The sequence below is a fragment of the Danio rerio genome, chromosome 11 (assembly GCF_049306965.1).
Source record: "Danio rerio strain Tuebingen ecotype United States chromosome 11, GRCz12tu, whole genome shotgun sequence".
Lineage (NCBI taxonomy): Eukaryota > Metazoa > Chordata > Actinopteri > Cypriniformes > Danionidae > Danio > Danio rerio.
Window position 1 is genome coordinate 1,776,032 of NC_133186.1, and position 17,733 is coordinate 1,793,764.

The 17,733-nt window shown below is 39.9% G+C and overlaps 1 protein-coding gene across 11 annotated transcripts in view; it reads left to right on the forward strand.

Annotated features, from left to right (window-relative positions):
• The window catches only part of lrp1aa (low density lipoprotein receptor-related protein 1Aa), a 225,922-nt gene that overhangs the window by 82,229 nt on the left and 125,960 nt on the right, over positions 1-17,733 (forward strand). For all 11 annotated transcript variants that reach the window (XM_073916187.1, XM_073916185.1, XM_073916186.1 and 8 more), the window contains exons 7-10: positions 12,162-12,324; positions 12,479-12,701; positions 14,760-14,949; positions 17,011-17,154. In XM_073916187.1, coding sequence (XP_073772288.1) covers positions 12,162-12,324; positions 12,479-12,701; positions 14,760-14,949; positions 17,011-17,154 — 720 coding nt within the window. The remainder of the gene's footprint in view (positions 1-12,161; positions 12,325-12,478; positions 12,702-14,759; positions 14,950-17,010; positions 17,155-17,733) is intronic.

Below are 17,733 nucleotides of genomic sequence, written 5' to 3' on the forward strand. Positions count from 1 at the left end.
CAAGATGCTAATGGTCTAATCCAAATCAAGTATTTATGCTAAGCTAAGCTACAAAATGCTTTACAACTAAGCTGTAAACTCTAAAATTGTTCTTTAAGGGAGAAGAAACAGAGAGAGATATTAAATTATTCATTATCCCTTTTATAGAACTTGCAAATGTTTGTGTTTTTGTGACTCGATTTCATGTCAGACTGTTCCACCAATATCTGATCATAGCTTTTCAAAGAGATATAGGCCATTTCACTTCAGACTAACTCCTCAGTTGTGCTCAGAGGAGTTTATTTGTGCTCATTTTCAGGCAGTTTGAGATTTGATGTCTTCTGCTAGTGTTGTTTATGTGTTTTCCTGATTGATGTTTCTCTGAGCTGCGCTGATCAATAATACTGCTTTCCCCCCCGTGAGTGTTCATTGAGCATACTGAGAGACTGGTAAACTGCTCTTCAGCTGCTTAATGAATAAGATGCCTGTTTTCATACGCCAAAGTGCCCTGAAAGCGTTTAAGCAATTCACCTTTTGGGATTTTATGAAAGAGACGGAAAGTCGAATGAATGAAGGTAAGAAACATTCCGGGAACGAGATTAAAGGATTTCAGGGAAGTAAAACAAAACAAGTTGAAGCATTTATTTTGGTAATGACCAGAAAAAGACTTACATGTTGCAGAATAAGATAAGTGGTATTACAGCACACACTGACAACATTTACAGTACAGTGACTGTAAAAAAACAGCTTGCATTTTTGCTAAATGTAAAATATGTAGCTCCAGGAACATTTTGTTGTATGTTTCAGATGTCAAATCCACTAGAGGGCGCTGTCTACATTTTTCACATCTAAAATATGTTACAGGAGGCTCAGTGGTTAGCACTGTCACCTCACAGCTGTGTGTGTGTGTGTGTGTTATACAGACAGTGCGCAGATCTCTAACCGTACGTTCACACCGAAAGCGGCGAGAGCGTGGCGATAACGCTGTCAGCCTTCAGCTCCGGCAGCGAGAGCGTCAAAACTCGCGACATTGATCTCGTATTTAAAGGAGCCGTTGCAGCATATCAGTTACATTCCTTCATAAAACAAGTTTCTAGCGTGAAAATGTTGCGCACTTCTTATCAAATTCATATAACAATGGAAGATCAAGTTACGTGTGGTGTGGCTTTGCTTTATTTATCCAATATGTGTCCATATGTCTGAAATATCCTGAAGCGGCTAGACTGTTTTGTACTGTCACGTCGTGCTAGATTCACGCTTTTTTAAGATAAGTTTATATAACATTAATGAACATCAGTAACTCGCCAGTAACTTATTTAATGCATGATCCTGTAAGAAAACATTGTAAATCCGGCGACCGCAATCATCAAACCCTTGGGAACAACTGTGGTTGGAACCAAAGTTCACAGGTCTGTGTTCTCTGAACTCCTATCAATCGGTGGACGTCTTCATTCTGATTGGTTGCCGCCGAACCGCGTCATAGCTCATTACCATAAAGTTGACATGATTTCAACTCTCCTCGACGCCCACGCCGGAGAAGACGCGCCACGCTGCTCCTCGCCGCTTATCGCCGCCGGCTCTCATTGAAATTGAATGACTTCCGGCTACTTTGACGCTCTCGCCGCTTTCGGTGTGAACGTACGGTATTACGAACAAGACAATTTGCAAATTGTGCAACAAACACAACCCAGGCTCATTCTGAAAATGTTGTCCCGCGGATGTTTCTGGAGAAAGCGAAATACGTTCCTTACGGCGCTTGCCAGCTGGCCGCTCACCTCCATGTGTAGAGCTTTCCCGCCGCAACAAGTTTGTCCGGTTAGCTCGTCGTGTACTTCGGCGGACTGGAGGCGCAGAGAGGATATGACCATGACAACGAAGACCGGGTTCGAGTCCAGGGTGGAGCGGTTCCAGAAATCAGGTAAGAAAACAAAAACAAAATCCAAAAAATAAAGTGAACAAGTTCATAACGGGGTGAGAATGTGGTCAAAATCCGAAAACATGGTAAAAATCAGACGAGGGCTTTTCTTTTTCTGGACGATTTTTGTAAATCGTCGTTGATTGGGTTTAGGGAAGATGGAGGGTGGGTCAGCTGATTAGCCGGTCGCAAGGTCAATCATTCTGTCATTCAGACAGACAGAAGGTCGTTTGTCAGCAGCCTCTGGCGGGATCACGCGAGAACAGCGTTCGCTCCCGCGAGAGACGTTCAAGATGCGAAAAAGCGCAACATCGGCCTCTGGCGGATTTGCGAAAACAAAAACTGTAAAATTACATACCTCCCGGGAGCACCTCCTCACGGTCTCCAGAAACGTCCACGGGACTACGTTTTCAGAATAAGCCTGGGTTGAACAAACAGGTGACGGTGAACTTAAGGTCGCATATACAGTATTCAGTTTCTGAATGGTTTAGGCACAAGCCAACAGTTTGGTGACGCTGTCTGAGCCTTATGCAAAAAAATTTTTATTATGCACGGTAATACTGTATACCGAGGTAAAATAGGGAGGAGGTTTGACGGTATCAAAATTTAGATACCGCCCAAGCCTAATGTAGACAGCGCCCTCTAGTGGATATGTCATCTGAAATGTGCAACAAAACGTATCCGGATCAACTTATTTTATATTTCACAAAAATATAGGCTGAGATGCGTACTGCATCAATCCTGTAATCCTATAACGTTTCGCAAAATGCAGAAGAAGAAAAAACACCGCCGTATAAATCATTCCTCTAAATACATTCTTGTACTCTTTTCATGCCTCTTTCCTCTTTCTAAAGTTGGAGCGCTAGTTTAGACAGGAAATATCTGTGTTAACCTGGAGTGCATATTTTGGGTCTTACCCCAAAGCTGGCACTCAGAAACGGCCAGATGGAGATTCAGGCCAGAAGTATATTTACTTTACCGGTGTTTGTGTTCGCGTGTGCTGCAGACCCGTCTCTCCTTCGGTTAGTTTAAATGCTGTGTCATTGCTTTCAGACACACACACACAAACACACTCACAGGTCAGAGGTCAACTGTGCCTCTTTGACCTCACTAGGAAACCGTAAAGAGATCATTGACTTCCTGTTGCCAGTTATTGAGTTCCTGTGCTGAGAGGTACAGCCAGGAAAAATAAGGGGAGACGAGGATTTTGCTCTCTGTAGAGCTGTCAAAGCAAAAACATGAGTGTCACTTTATATTAAGTGACCTTAAATTCTATGTGCTTGGATTTAAATTAATTATTTGCTACAATTCACTTACTATGTACATAATTTTTAAAAACTAGACTTCTATTTTAAATATCATCTGCATGTAATTATATTTGTTTACACTTAAACCCAGCCTTAGCTTTAAAACCTACCCATAACCTCCCTAACCTTACCCGTATCCCATCTCAAGAGCACCGGAAGTGTTGTTCAATATAATATGTAATAATATAAGTGCATTCTACTTATTTTTGTGATGTAAGTACCCAGTAATTAAGATGTTAAATAAGTCTCTGATGACCCTAGAGTGTGTATTTGAGGTTTAATGTCTCTTTGAAACTGCCCCCTTTAGACTTTTATTCACATTTTGGAGACTGTCTCTTTAAATTTAAATGAGATTGTGCTGAGGGCGCAGCTATACATGCCTGTGTGTCAGCATAGTGGCAGATTCAAAACTGCAACAGCAGCCGGCTGCTTCTCACTCTGTTTATGCTAATGAGGGATATATGGGCACTAGTGGGCGGAGCTTTCCTTCTCTGATGACATGTACAAAAGGAGAATGTCAATCAAAGTGTTTCTGCAGACTGTTTTTATTAAATCTGATTATAAACAATACAATTAAGTCATGTTTACCATTAGAGGCTGGTTGTATTCACACACTGCTGACACACAACTGTGTTTAAACCCCTTATAAAAGTGAATTTTGCATAATAGATGCCCATTAATATATTAAAAAGCATTCTCTCAGTAATAATAAGTTAAATAATGAGTTTTAATTGCAGGTTTGAGCTGATAATCCTGCAGAGTTTGTGCTGAAGTTTGGGTTCAGGTCTGTTTTAGCTGTCGGTTTCTGGACGCGTTGCACAGGAAATGTGTTCGGCGTGATTCATGACCTCAGCGTGACACACAGATGAGGCCACCAGATGTTTTCCACTCTTTTCTTCTCTCGTATTTTTACCACAGTGGAGGACAGTGCTGCTGGATCCTCTGTTCATTTCATTTACACTCTGTTTCTTACTTAGATTTTTTGTTTTGTTTCTAGTCCAAATATATGCAAATTATTTAATCAAGAAGCATTTTCTAGACAAGCAAGACATATTGTCTTGTGTTAAGGAATAATGAGTCAAAATGAAGTGAGTTTTTCCTTAAAATTAGCAAAATAATCTGCCAATAGGCGTTTGACATATGATTATTTTGCTTATCCCATTGGTAGATTACTTGGCTTGTTTAAAGAAAAAATCTCATTTAATTTTGACATATTATATCATAAAACAAGACAATTACTTGAAATAATAATAATTATTATAATAATAATAATAATAAGAAGAATTATTATTATTATTATTATTATTATTATTATTATTAATGGTAATAATAATAGTAGTAGTAGTAATAATAATAATAATAATAATAATAATAATAATAATAATATTAGTAATAATAATAATAATAATAATATTAATAATAATAATAACAATAATAATAGTAATAATAATAATAGTAGTAGCAATAACAATAATAATAATAATAATAATAACAGTAATAATAATAATAGCCATAGTAATAATAATCACAATAATAAAAATAGTAATAATAACAATAGCCATAGTAATAATAATAATAATATTAATAATAATAATAATAATAATAATAATAATAATAATAATAATAACAGTAATAATAATAATAGCCATAGTAATAATAATCACAATAATAAAAATAGTAATAATAATAATAATAATAATAATAGAAATATTGTTAATAATAATAATAATAATAATAATAATAATAATAGAAATATTATTAATAATAATAATAATAATAATAATAATAATAACAGTAATAATAATAATAATAATAATTGCAGTTATAATATTGATAGTAATAATAGTAATAATAACAATAATAATAATAATAATAATAATAATAATAATAATAACAGTAATAGTAATAATAATCACAATAATAAAAATAGTAATAATAATAATAATAATATTAGTAATAATAATAATAATAATAATAATAATAATGGCTGAAGTAATAATAATAATAATAATAATAATAATAACAATAATTGCAGTTATAATATTGATAGTAATAATAGTAATAATAATAATAGTATTAATAATAATAATAATAATAATAATAATAATAATAATAATAATAATAATAATAGGGTGGCTTAGTGGTTAGCACTGAGGCCTCACAGCAAGAAGGTCACTGGTTTGAGTCCCCACTCATTTTCAATATAAGTCATGATTTATGAGCCATTTATCCTCATGGGGGTCAAAAATAGTCCCCATGAGGTCAAAATATAAATTTACCAGCAAATATAGTGCCATTTGGTCCCCACAGTAAAGTAATGCAAGGCACGCACACACACTCACACACTCATAGATGTGGTACGGTGCAGAACGCAGCAACATGTGCGCTCCTCCGGAAGCCACTCTCCTCATGTCCATATGCGTCTGTGTTTGCATGTGTGTTTTATGAGTGGTTTGTGTAGGTTGCTGGGGTTTGCTGCAGCATATTTATATTCTGCTTTGTGGAAGGTTTTCCAGACGCTGTGGTTGACGAGAGGCGTTCAAAACCCCCCCCGTCCGTCTGCAGCTCTCAAAGTTTATCAGAGAAAACTGTTGTTTACAGGTGGATCTTTACACCCTCATTAAGTCGGCATGAAGTATTCAGCAGTCTGCAGAAACACTTTGATTGACATTCTCCCTTTGTACGTGTCATCAGAGGGGGAAAGCCCCGCCCACTAGTGACCATCTCTCCCTCATTTGCATAAACAGCAGCCCTGAGCAGCCGTCTGTCCATTAGCCATTACAGTGTTTGAGCTGCTGAAGATAATGTCTGCTGAAGAACGTCTTCAATCAAGCTATGAGCATCTGCATTTCCCTGATGACTCTGATTGGGTGAAATATGTTAGCCACGCCTCCTCCAGACATTGTTTTGGGATGTGTGATGAAGTAATGTGTGTTAAAGTGTGCAGCCCTCTGACATAAGCTCTGCTTGGTACAGAAGTTTCCGGAAAGCCTCTTAAATGGTCATGTGCTTAAACAGACCCTCGCTCCAACACACGTTCCTGACTCAACATTCAGGCCATTGTTTTGGGTTTAATCCCACTTTATCAAACCCTGACCTTTTTTTCTCTGCCTATCAGGACTTCAGATCTGTTTATGTAAATTCATTCATTCATTTTCTTTTTGGCTCAGTCACTTTATTTATCAGGGGTCGCCACAGCGGAATGAACCGCCAACTTATCCAGCAGATGTTTTACACAGCTGATGCCCTTACAGCCACGACACAACACTGGGAAACACCCATACACTCTTGCATTCAGACTCATACACTAAGGCCAAATTAGTTCATCAATTCCCCTATAGCGCATGTGTTTAGTGGAAACCGGAGTACCCCGAGGAAACCCACGCCAACACGGGAGAACATGCAAACTCAACACAGAAATGCCAACTGATCCAGCCAGGACTCGAACCAGCAACCTTGAGGCGATTGTGCTACCCACTGCACCACAGTGCTGCCCATAATACTCTTATTTATAATTCATTTCTTTTCGGCTTAGTCCCTTTATTATTCCAGAGTCGCCACAGTGGAATGAACCACCAACTTATCCACGTATATAGCACGTTTATAGCACGTTTTACGCAGCGGATGCCCGTCCAGCCGCCAACCTATCTCTGGGAAATAATAAATTATAAATATATCTAATAAAAAAGCATTTATTAAAATAATATATTTATAATTTTTATATATTTAGAAATAAATGGGGGCGTGGCTTGGTGTGGGGCATGGCTTGGGGGCATAGGGGCGGGGCATAAACTCTTACTCCAAACTAAAACCAAAAGTTAGCAGCTCTGGTATGAGTGTGTGTGAATGACTATGTATGGGTGTTTTCCAGTACTGGGTTGCAACTGGAAGGGAATTCGCTGTGTAAAACATATGCTGGATAAGTTGGCGGTTCATTCCGCTGTGGCGACCCCTGATAAATAAGGGACTAAAGGCTCATTTATACTTCTGTGTCAAGCGCAGGCACGGCCTACACATGGACGCATAGCCCTCGCCGTGGCTGTCGCTGACTGGCACCTCTCAAAAAAATGTAAATACATGTCGCAACGACGCATAGTGTAAGCTCTGTGATTGTTTGGCTTGGTTTCGCTGACGAGTGTGGGCGGGACCGAAAGCCGCGCGAGAGTTTACAAGTCTGGAGTCTCCTGAAAGTTTTGTTTTGTGTTTACGCAGGGCTGGCGCGTCCATAAAGGCGACCTAGGTGGCCGCCTAGGGTGGCAGAAAATAGAGGGCGGCGTCCACGACCCCCCCACCCCCTCCTCACTTTTATCTGGGACAAACCCCCCGGTCTTCACTTTCATCCGTGACAAACTGCCCCCCTGCCCCTGTTCTTCACTTTGCTAACCAGTCACTTTCGTTTTCACTCTTGGGTTGAGGGCGGCGTGATCGTCCTTTGCCTAGAGCTGCAGTTCAGCTTGCTCCGGCCCTGTGTTTACCTCGTGGTTAAATTTGTTGCACGTCCGCCGGTTCCTGCTTTAAAAGGAGCGAGTTTGAGCCACGTGTACTTTAAGAAAGCGTTCAGAAAAAACAAAACACCAGCGAAGAAACTCGACACAGAGAAACATAAACACCTCACTGCCAACTAGTGTTTCAGAAGTGTTATTGCAGAGCAAAAGAAACAGCGCGCAGAAGTATGAATGCACAGCTACGCGCATTGCATATGCTGTGGGTCACGCCGATCACTGGACGCAGACGTGTAAACCAGGCTTAAACCGAAGGAAAATGAATGTTCTGATTAGAGGTGCAGGTCATTCAGCACAGTCTGCTTTCGTTTGATAGTAAATGAACGCGTTCATAGCTGTAAAACTCTCTGGTTTGGATAAAGTGCAAAATTTAGTGGTGATCCCATTCCCGAAATGTCAAAGCTGTTTGAGCAACTTCAGACTGCAGCTTTTTAAACCAACCCCTCAGCTAATAAGATAAAGTTCACCATAAACCTTTGTTTGTTAGGCTGACTGTATATGAAGCCATGTCAGGAAATGAGAGCTCATGTAATAAGAGCATTTGTTTTCCTTCAGCCAGAGGGAAGTTTGTGTCGCAACTGGAGTTTCTTACCCTTCGTCCAACCTACAATTTCAGCAGGAATTACAATGAGACTCGAGGCCAGGTCTCCTCCCCAGCCCAGTGTTTGTGTGGTTTTCTCTATTCTTGCATTGTTCAGACGAGCTTTAAGACTCATCCGTCTTCCTCACTTACTCTTTTCGCCCGTCTTTTGCTGTTTTTGATCTGTGTTTTTAATCGCTGGCTTTCAGTCCGGGCAGCTGGAAAAGTTTAAGCAGGACTCGGCTCTTAAATAAACAACACCTTTGGGGATACAGGCCTCGATTCCGGTAAACGTCTGGCCTTTGCACAAAAGCCAACTTTCCTTTGTAGGAACGAGAGAAGCCAACACCGTCGTCTCTGTCTCCATTCGTACATCCCTCCATCTGTCTTCATTCTCCTGACACCATTTTATTCAAGAGTCTTTTCTGTGCTGCATTAAATGTATAAATGTACAGCTGAAGTCAGAATTATTCACATTTCACAAATATTTCTCAAGTGATATTTAATGGAGCAACGAATTTCGCACAGTATCTCCTATAATGTTTTTTCTTCTGGAGAAAGTCTTATTTGTTTTATTTCGGCTAGAATAAAAGCGGTTTTTAAATTTTTAAAGCCATTTTAAGGTCAATATTATTAGCCCGCTTAAGCTGTATTTGTTTTAGATAGTCTACAGAACAAACCACTGTTATATAATGACTTGCCTAAATACCCTAACTTTACACTAATTAACCTAGTTAAGCCTTTAAATGTCACTTTAAGCTGAACACTAGTGTCTTGAAGAATATCTAGTCAAATATCATGTGCTGCCATCATGGGAAAGATAAAAGAAATCAGTTATAATTAGTTTTCCTGGTTGGGAACAGGGAAAATGTCAAGATTTAAACCATAAAATCATCAATAAAAAGTACAAATTTTTTATTATTATTTTTTACAAATAATTAAAAAAAAATTCCAACAGAAAAAAAATACTAAATGTGACCTCCTCCCCACAGGGAATACCAGCAACAATCAAGAATGCATGATTATATGCTGTCATAGCTTAGCAATCGAATAAATGTGATTATAATGGAAGCCAATGGGGCAAAAACAGCCCCCAACATAATGAAAGGCTAGTCAATTTTTAAAATTTTTTTTTTTTTCAATTCCAAAGCATTTTCCCAAAATATGTGTCAAAATAAGATTTATCATACAAAATCATTCCATTTGCTGAAACGCAGAGAAAGATGTGGCCAAATTAAGGCTCAAAATCAGCCCGGAGTGGATGAAAACGACCCTACAGCTCACAACAGTTAATCAAACCAACCTGTCAAATATGAACACACCCTTTGACTCCAACAAATAAGAGCTCTACAATAAGATGAGGGCTTTTTTTAAAAGAACAAAGCGAATACTAAGAATGGAATGCTTTCATTTATTAATGTGCAAATAAATGCATGTAAGTGGACTGCTGCTTCTTCAGAGGAAAGTGTTCCACCGAGTGTCCACATAGTGTGCAGTGTTTGATGATGTTTTAAAGCACTTCTAATAATACTGTGACCTCAAATCCATGTTTCTCTTTTTCTACAATGATGCTCTTTCTTTTTGAAACAGCTGAGTCGGGAGTATTCGGAGGCATGTGCGCATGGTACACAATTTCCAAAAACGTTGTTTTAACAGCTGCGATCACTGTGGCGAATCCCCCCCAAATACACCCCATTCTGACCTTAAACTGTCAAATATCTCAAAGAATCTGAACCGCTCCTCCTTTAACCCCATAAATACTCCTTACGACTTCATCAGTTGTGTAAATAAATCTACAAATACTCAACTTTCTGAAATTGGCTGGTATTTCTTAGGAATTGTACTTTAGTAATTACCCTCAAATTGACCTTTTCTGCTTGTTCACACTACTTATTTAAAACGAGTTGAAACAACACAGTTCTTAAGGTTGTTTTGGGGGGCAAATTGACTCCCCTTTGGTTGTGTTGGTGGCTGTTTTTGCCCTTATTGACATCCATCATAATGACATTTATTGATTGCAAAGCTATGATTGCATGATTGCCAGTGATTGTTGCTGGTTTTGCCTATTGGGAAGAGGTAATTTTACTGTTGAAAATTACTGTTGAAAATTAACAACATTTGTTCAGTAATTTTTATTGTTAATTTTTATTGTAAAATCAGTAAATGTCACCTCTTTTTCACAACCAAAAACAATCAATAATGCATGATTATATGCTTTCATGGCTTTGCAATCAAAAATGTGAATATAACGGAAGTCAATGGGGCAAAAACAGCCTCCAACATAACCAAAGGGGAGTCAATTTAAACAATACACATGGGTTAAAATGAAATCATGTGTGTATTTAAAAGTGTGAACCTTCGGAAAAAAATGTGGCTCACTTATTGAATAAATTCTGCTTTGACTGAAAGATGAATGTTAAGGGCGTCACACACCGGATGCACCGCGTGACACGGCACGCACATGACAGTTGAACACACACCAGACGCGCACATTCACATGCTATTTAAAATGAAACTATTTAGATGGTGCTCTGTGGCGTGGCAGAAATATGAACAGTGTCCTGAGTCAGGGCTGGGCGCCGCCGAGTGTGTACACTGCTAGAAACTTATGTTTAGAATTCTAAAATGCATGGCGCTGCGTGGCTGAGCTCAAGCATGTCAAATGAAAAGAAGTGGGCGGAGCATGTCAGATACTAGAGTGCATTTGATTGGTTGAGATTTGATGACCAACTAAAGTATGCAACCCAGGCTCATTCTGGAAATGTAGCCCCACGGACGTTTCTAGAGACCGCGAAATACGTCCCGGGAGGTACATATTTGTGCCGTTTTTGTTTTCGCAAATCTGCGAGAGGCTGCTGTGTGTGCTTTTTCGTGTCCCGAACCCCTCTCATGAGCGCGCTGTTCTCTCGTAAAAAGCCGCCGGAGGGCGCTGTCGAGCGACCGTCTGTCCGACTGACCGGCTGGCTGAATGACTGAATGATTGACTGGGCGGCCGGCCAATCGACTGACCCGGCCGCCTTCCAACGATTTACAAAAGCCGTCCAGAAAAAGAAAAGCCCTCGTCTGATTTTGACCTCATTTTCGGATTTCGCCGCATTCTCGCCCAGTTACGATCTCATTCATTTTATTTTTTGTCTTACTTGATTTCTGGAACCGCTCTTCCCCGGACTCGAACCCGGCCTCGAATGCTGCCCGGCTCCTCCTCCGGGCCTCCGCTTCGCCGACCTAACACAACGAGCTAACCAGACAAACTGGTTGCAGCAGGAAAGCCCTCAACACATAGGAGGCGAGTCGTCAGCCCAGCCGGCGAGTGCGAAGAGGAGCGGCGCCCCGCAACGTTCACATGAAAAAACCAAATGCGGCCATACATACCTCCGGCCACGTAAATCACGGTCTCCAGAAACGTTCGCGGGACTACGTTTTCAGAATGAGCTTGGGTTGAAAGTATGAGGTGACGTGAATAAAATCGTTGATCCATTTAGATCAGGGGTGTCCAAACGGTCCTGGGGGGCTCCAACTTGCCTCAACACACCTGCCAGGAAGTTTCTAGTATATCTAGTAAGAAGTTGATTAGCTGGTTCAGGTGTTGGAGCTAAACTCTTCAGGACACCGGCTCTCCAGGACACTCCTGATTTAGATGGAAGTGACACTACAAGCTTTACATGTTTATATCAGTTTTAAATCCCCTAAATGTAAATTTTGTCACTGTTTTGGAGCGCACTAGCTTATAGATAACCTTAAAACAATGCTGATACTAACATCTAAAAAATGTACTTTAATTTCATGGGACCTCTAATGCGCTGGATTGTACTGGAACAGGACAAGGGAGAACACATCATTTCTGTGTTTTGCCAATATTTCTCTTTCATGTTTTACAGATGTAGAGCAGATGGCCATCGACTGGCTTACGGGAAACTTCTACTTTGTCGATGACGTGGATGATCGAATCTTTGTATGCGATAAAGATGGAGCCACATGTGTGACACTGCTGGACCAAGAGCTCTACAACCCCAAAGGCATCGCTCTGGACCCGACTATGGGGTGGGAACATGGTTAAACTCACACTTCCTCATGTGTTCAACTATCAAGCTTAATATTAGTCCATTTAAAAAAAAGGGGTGTATTTACTAACTTGTCAAACGAGGTGTGAGTGTGTAGCAGTTACTGACCTCTGTCTCAACATTATCTTCAACAGGAAGGTTTTCTTCACTGATTACGGGCAGATCCCGAAGGTGGAACGCTGTGACATGGATGGACAGAACCGGACAAAGTTGGTGGACAGTAAAATAGTTTTCCCGCATGGAATCACCCTGGATTTGGTCAACAGGCTGGTCTACTGGGCCGATGCTTATCTGGACTACATCGAGGTTGTGGACTATGAGGGCAAAAACAGACACACCATCATTCAAGGACTGTTGGTAAGGAGCAAATATCAAGAGTAAATGTTTAATAATGGGCGCTCAGTCCATTTTCTGTGCTGTGCTGTGATGTCAGTTCAAGGTTTATTAATAGAGCACACTTTAAAACATGTACTAAAGTGCTGGACACTTGAGAAATTCAGTGCAATTCATTCATCCATCCATCCATCCATCCATCTACCCATTCTCTCATTATATCCACCTAAACGTATATTTATAACCCATCCTAGTGTCCTTCAATCCAAATGCCCATCTGTCCATTCATCCATCTGTCCAAACTTCCATTCATCCATTCATTCATCCATCCAATAATACAAATGTCCATCCATATATCCATCCATCCACCCTACCATCAAAGAGTCCATCCATCCATCCATCCATCCATCCATCTGACAATCCATCTGACAATCCATCCATCCATCCATCCATCCATCCATCCATCTGTCAATTCATCCATCCATTCACCCTAATGTCAAACAGTCCATCCATCCATACAATCTAATGTCCATCACCTACCCATCCTTCCATCCATCCATCCATCCATCCACCCTACTGTCCAACAGTCCATCCATCCACCCATCCATCCATCCATCCATCCATCCATCCATCCATCATCCATCAGTTTACCCTAATATCCAACTGTCCATTCATTCATCCATCCACACCAACATGCAAAAGTCATCCATCGGTCTATCCATCCATCCATCCATCCATCCATCCATCCATCCATCCATCCATCCATCCATATATCCATCCACCCTAAAGTCCAACCCATCCATCCATCCATCCATCCATCCATCCATCCTACTGTCCAACAGTCCATCTATCCATCCACCCATCCATCCATCCATCATCTATCAATTTACCCTAATGTCCAACAGTCCATCCATTCATCCATCCATGCTAGCATCCAACAGTCATCCATCCATCTATTCATCCATCCATCCAGCCCTCCACACATCTATTTATATAGCCATTTATCCATCCATCCATCCATATATCCATCCACCCTAATGTCTAACCCACCCATCCATTCATCCATTCATCCTTTGCTCTATCCCTCCATCCATCCATATATCCATCCACCCTAATGTCCAACCCACCCATCCATCCATCCATCCATCCTTCCATTCATCCTTCGCTCTATCCATCCATTCATCCATCCATCCATCCTACTGTCTAACAGTCCATCCATCATCCATCCATCCATCCATCCATCCATCCATCAATTTACCCTAATGTCCAACAGTCCATCCATTCATCCATCCATGCTAACATCCAACAGTCATCCATCCATCTATTTATCCATCTATCCATCCATCCATTCATCTATCCATCAATCAGTGCAAATGTTTATCCATCCATCATCCATCCATCCATCATCCATTCACCATCGATCCATCCACCCTAATGTCCATCCATCCATTCATCCATTATTGTAAAAGTCCATCCATTTATCCATACATTCTATTACCCATCACCCATCCATCCATCCATTCATTCATCTATCTATTCTAACGTCCATCATCCATCTACTCTAACGTCCAACAGTCCATCCCTCCATCCACCCCACACTCCAGAAGTTCATCCATCCATCTATCCATCCATCCCTCCATCATAACATACATCCCTCATCCATTCATCCACCAATATCTATCCACCATCGTCCTTCTATTCATCCTGACACCCGCTTGCTAATTCACCCTTCCATCTTCTCATATTTCATTGGTGTGTTTATCCTCATCATCAGCTGACATCACAGATTGAGCTCAGTGTAGTGTTGTGCGGGTGTCGTACAGCAGCCAGCATTGTTTACAGTGACGGATGCTTCAGTGAACAGCAGAGACAGTGGTGTTTCATTAGTGCTGCTGACTCATTTTATTAAAGCTGTTTGTGTTAATGCATTAGCCTGATTCCTTCCTCCGGGCATGAGTTATGGATATCATTTATCCGCTAATCGCTGTGTTTATGAATGTCTTCCTCACTCAGGCCAACAGAGGAAACACAACTTTGCAGATAATGCAGCTAATTGAATAACAAACCCGTTTCTCCCCTCAGATTGAGCATCTTTATGGGCTCACAGTGTTTGAGAACTACCTATACGCCACAAACTCAGACAATGCCAACATGCAGCCGAAGACCAGTGTGATCCGCGTCAACCGATTCAACAGCTCGGATTATCAGGTGGTCACTCGAGTGGACAAAGGTGGAGCTCTGCATGTTTACCACCAGAGACGGCAGCCGCCAGGTATGAAGCCCTTCTCATTTTCTGCTTTTGAGCACATACAGTTGAAGTCTGAGTTATTCGCCCAGATGAATTATTTGAACAGATTCAGGAATTTTTCACAGTATTTCCTTTCAAGAGTTCACACTTAGCTGATAATCAATAAAGCGTATTTGGCATGCTGTCCTGGGAGAGACCCCTGAGCTCGTAATATCCTCGAGCCCGGGGCTCCCTCCCATTAGAAGGGCGAGAAGGGAGTTCGAGGTTAGGTAGGTCTCGAGAACGCCCCCTGCTTGTCACCGTGAGAAGTGTAAACTAAGGTTGTATTGGGTGATAACTTGTTTTAGTGGATTTGCTATAGTTTTTGGACGGTGGGAGGAAACCAGTGAACCCAGGGGAAAACCCACGCGAACATGGGGAGAACATGTAAACTCCGCACAGAAACACCAACCGGCCCGAAAGGTTGGACCGGCGGTGTTCTTGCTGTGAGGCAACAGTGCTAGCCACTGGGCCACCGTGTCGCCCTATCAGAAAAAAAGTGGGAGGATGTAGGGGTGGAAGGGGGGGGGGGGGGCTTCAAGACGAAGATAACTGGAGTGAAAAACTCAGATTATTTATAATGCTTCCGCAATCATCTAATAGGGCTGATTACGGGCTAATAAGGAGCCAGCCGTGTTGATTATAAGCACATGAGCCTCTCGAAATTAGTTTATGAATAAACCGCACATAATATTTTTCTTCTGGAGAAAGTGATTTGTTTTATTTCGGCTAGAATAAAAGCAGATTTTAATTTTTTAAAAAACATTTTAAGGTCAATATTATTAGCCTCTACGCAATATTAGTGTTGGATTGTCTCCAGAACAAACCACTGTTATACAATGACTTGCCTAATTACCCTAACTTCACCCTAATCATCATACATGCTTTATTTACTTTGCGTTTCTAGTCCAAATATCAAAACAACTCTTAAATCAAGAAGCAATTTTAAGACAAGTTAAAAAAATATTGATTTGTTTTGAGAGAAAAGTACAAATAAATTGAGTTTCTCTTTAAAACAAGCTAAATAATCTGCTAGTGGGATAAATAAAATAGTTTAAAAACAGACGTATTTTGCGTACACCACTGGCCCATTATTTAATATTGCTTCATTTCGAAAGTTGTTTTATTTCTGAAAACAAGACAACATTTTTTAATTGCATCGCAGTGGAATAATCCAGATTTTTATTCACAACAAATTTAAAAATATATATTTTTCCAACATTTATTGTTTTTTTTTTTTAATCTCAAAATTACAATAAAATATTTATTAAATACAAAAAATGTGTTTAAATATTCATATTTATTATATTAATATATACAGTTGAAGTCAGAATTCTTAGCCCCACTTAAATATTAGGAGAGATGTTTTCAGCACATTTCTAATCATAATAGTTTTAATAACTTATTTCTAATAACTGATTTATTTTCCCTTTGCCATGTTGACAGCATATAATATTAGACTAGATATTCTTTAAGACACTTCTATACAGCTTAAAGTGACATTTAAAGGCTTAATTAGGGTAATTAGGTTAACTAGGCAGGTTAGGATAATTAGGCAAGTTATTGTATAACGATGGTTTGTTCTGTAGACTATTGATAAAAATATACAGCTTAAAGGGGCTAATAATATTGACCTTATAAAGGGTTTTAAAAAATTAAAAACTGCTTTTATTCTAGCCGAAATAAAACAAATAAGACTTTCTCCAGAAGAAAAAATATTTTAGGAAATACTGTGAAAAATTCCTTGCTCTGTTAAACATCATTTGGGAAATATTTAAAAAAGAAAACAAATTCAAAGGGGGCGAATAATTCTGACTTCAGCTGTGTGTATTTGAATAATTTTTAATGTAAATTGGGAGAAAGATTCTTAGACCCATATAAAATAAGTCAAATATTTCTTTTTCACTCAAAAACACTCCTAATAAAGTCAGTAAATCCAGCGAAATAATCAAGTGGTCTCCTAGCTGCAGTATATTGTGTGAAGTGTTTAAGATGCAGAAGGAACTCCAGCTCGGTGTAACTCAGTGGCTTCTTCTTCTTCTCCAGTGCGCAGTCATGCATGTGAGCCGGATCAGTTCGGGAAAGCTGGAGGTTGTTCAGACATCTGTCTTTTGGGAAACAGCCACAAGAGCCGGACGTGTCGCTGTCGCTCCGGCTTCAGCCTCGGCAACGACGGCAAATCCTGCAAAAGTGAGTGACATCACAGCCAGTCGGAATAGAGTTCATCAAAACTGTTTACTCCTGTCTCAAATGACAGCTTAAAGGCACAGATCACCCAACACTGAAAATTCTGTTATTATTTAGTCACTCTCCACTTTCTCAAACCTTTATAGGTTTCTTTCCAGGGGTGTTAAGAAAAACAGAAATGCTCAAATGTGCTCAAAAAGGAAAATCTTTTAAAATCTGTTTAAAAGAGGTCAAAAACATTTCCAAAAACATACCCATGCCAAAATAAATAAGCGTGAAATGTAAGTCTACAATGACAGTAGAAGTGTGTTTCTTCCATTTTAATGTGCTCCTCTTATCTTTTTTTTCAAGGTCGTGTGTTCAGAGGTCACTTGTAAATCACAGATCAATACTAGCTACGCTTCATTGAATATTCAAAGCAATCATCTTGAAATCAATAGAGGGTTCAATTGAATCTACCTTCCTCCGATTCAGCTTGAGTTCGGGTCAAAGCTGTCTAAATGACATGCGTCAGGGGCGTGATCAGACATTTCAGAATAAGCATACCTCGGTGGACTTAAAATAGGCTAACATGCATGAGGA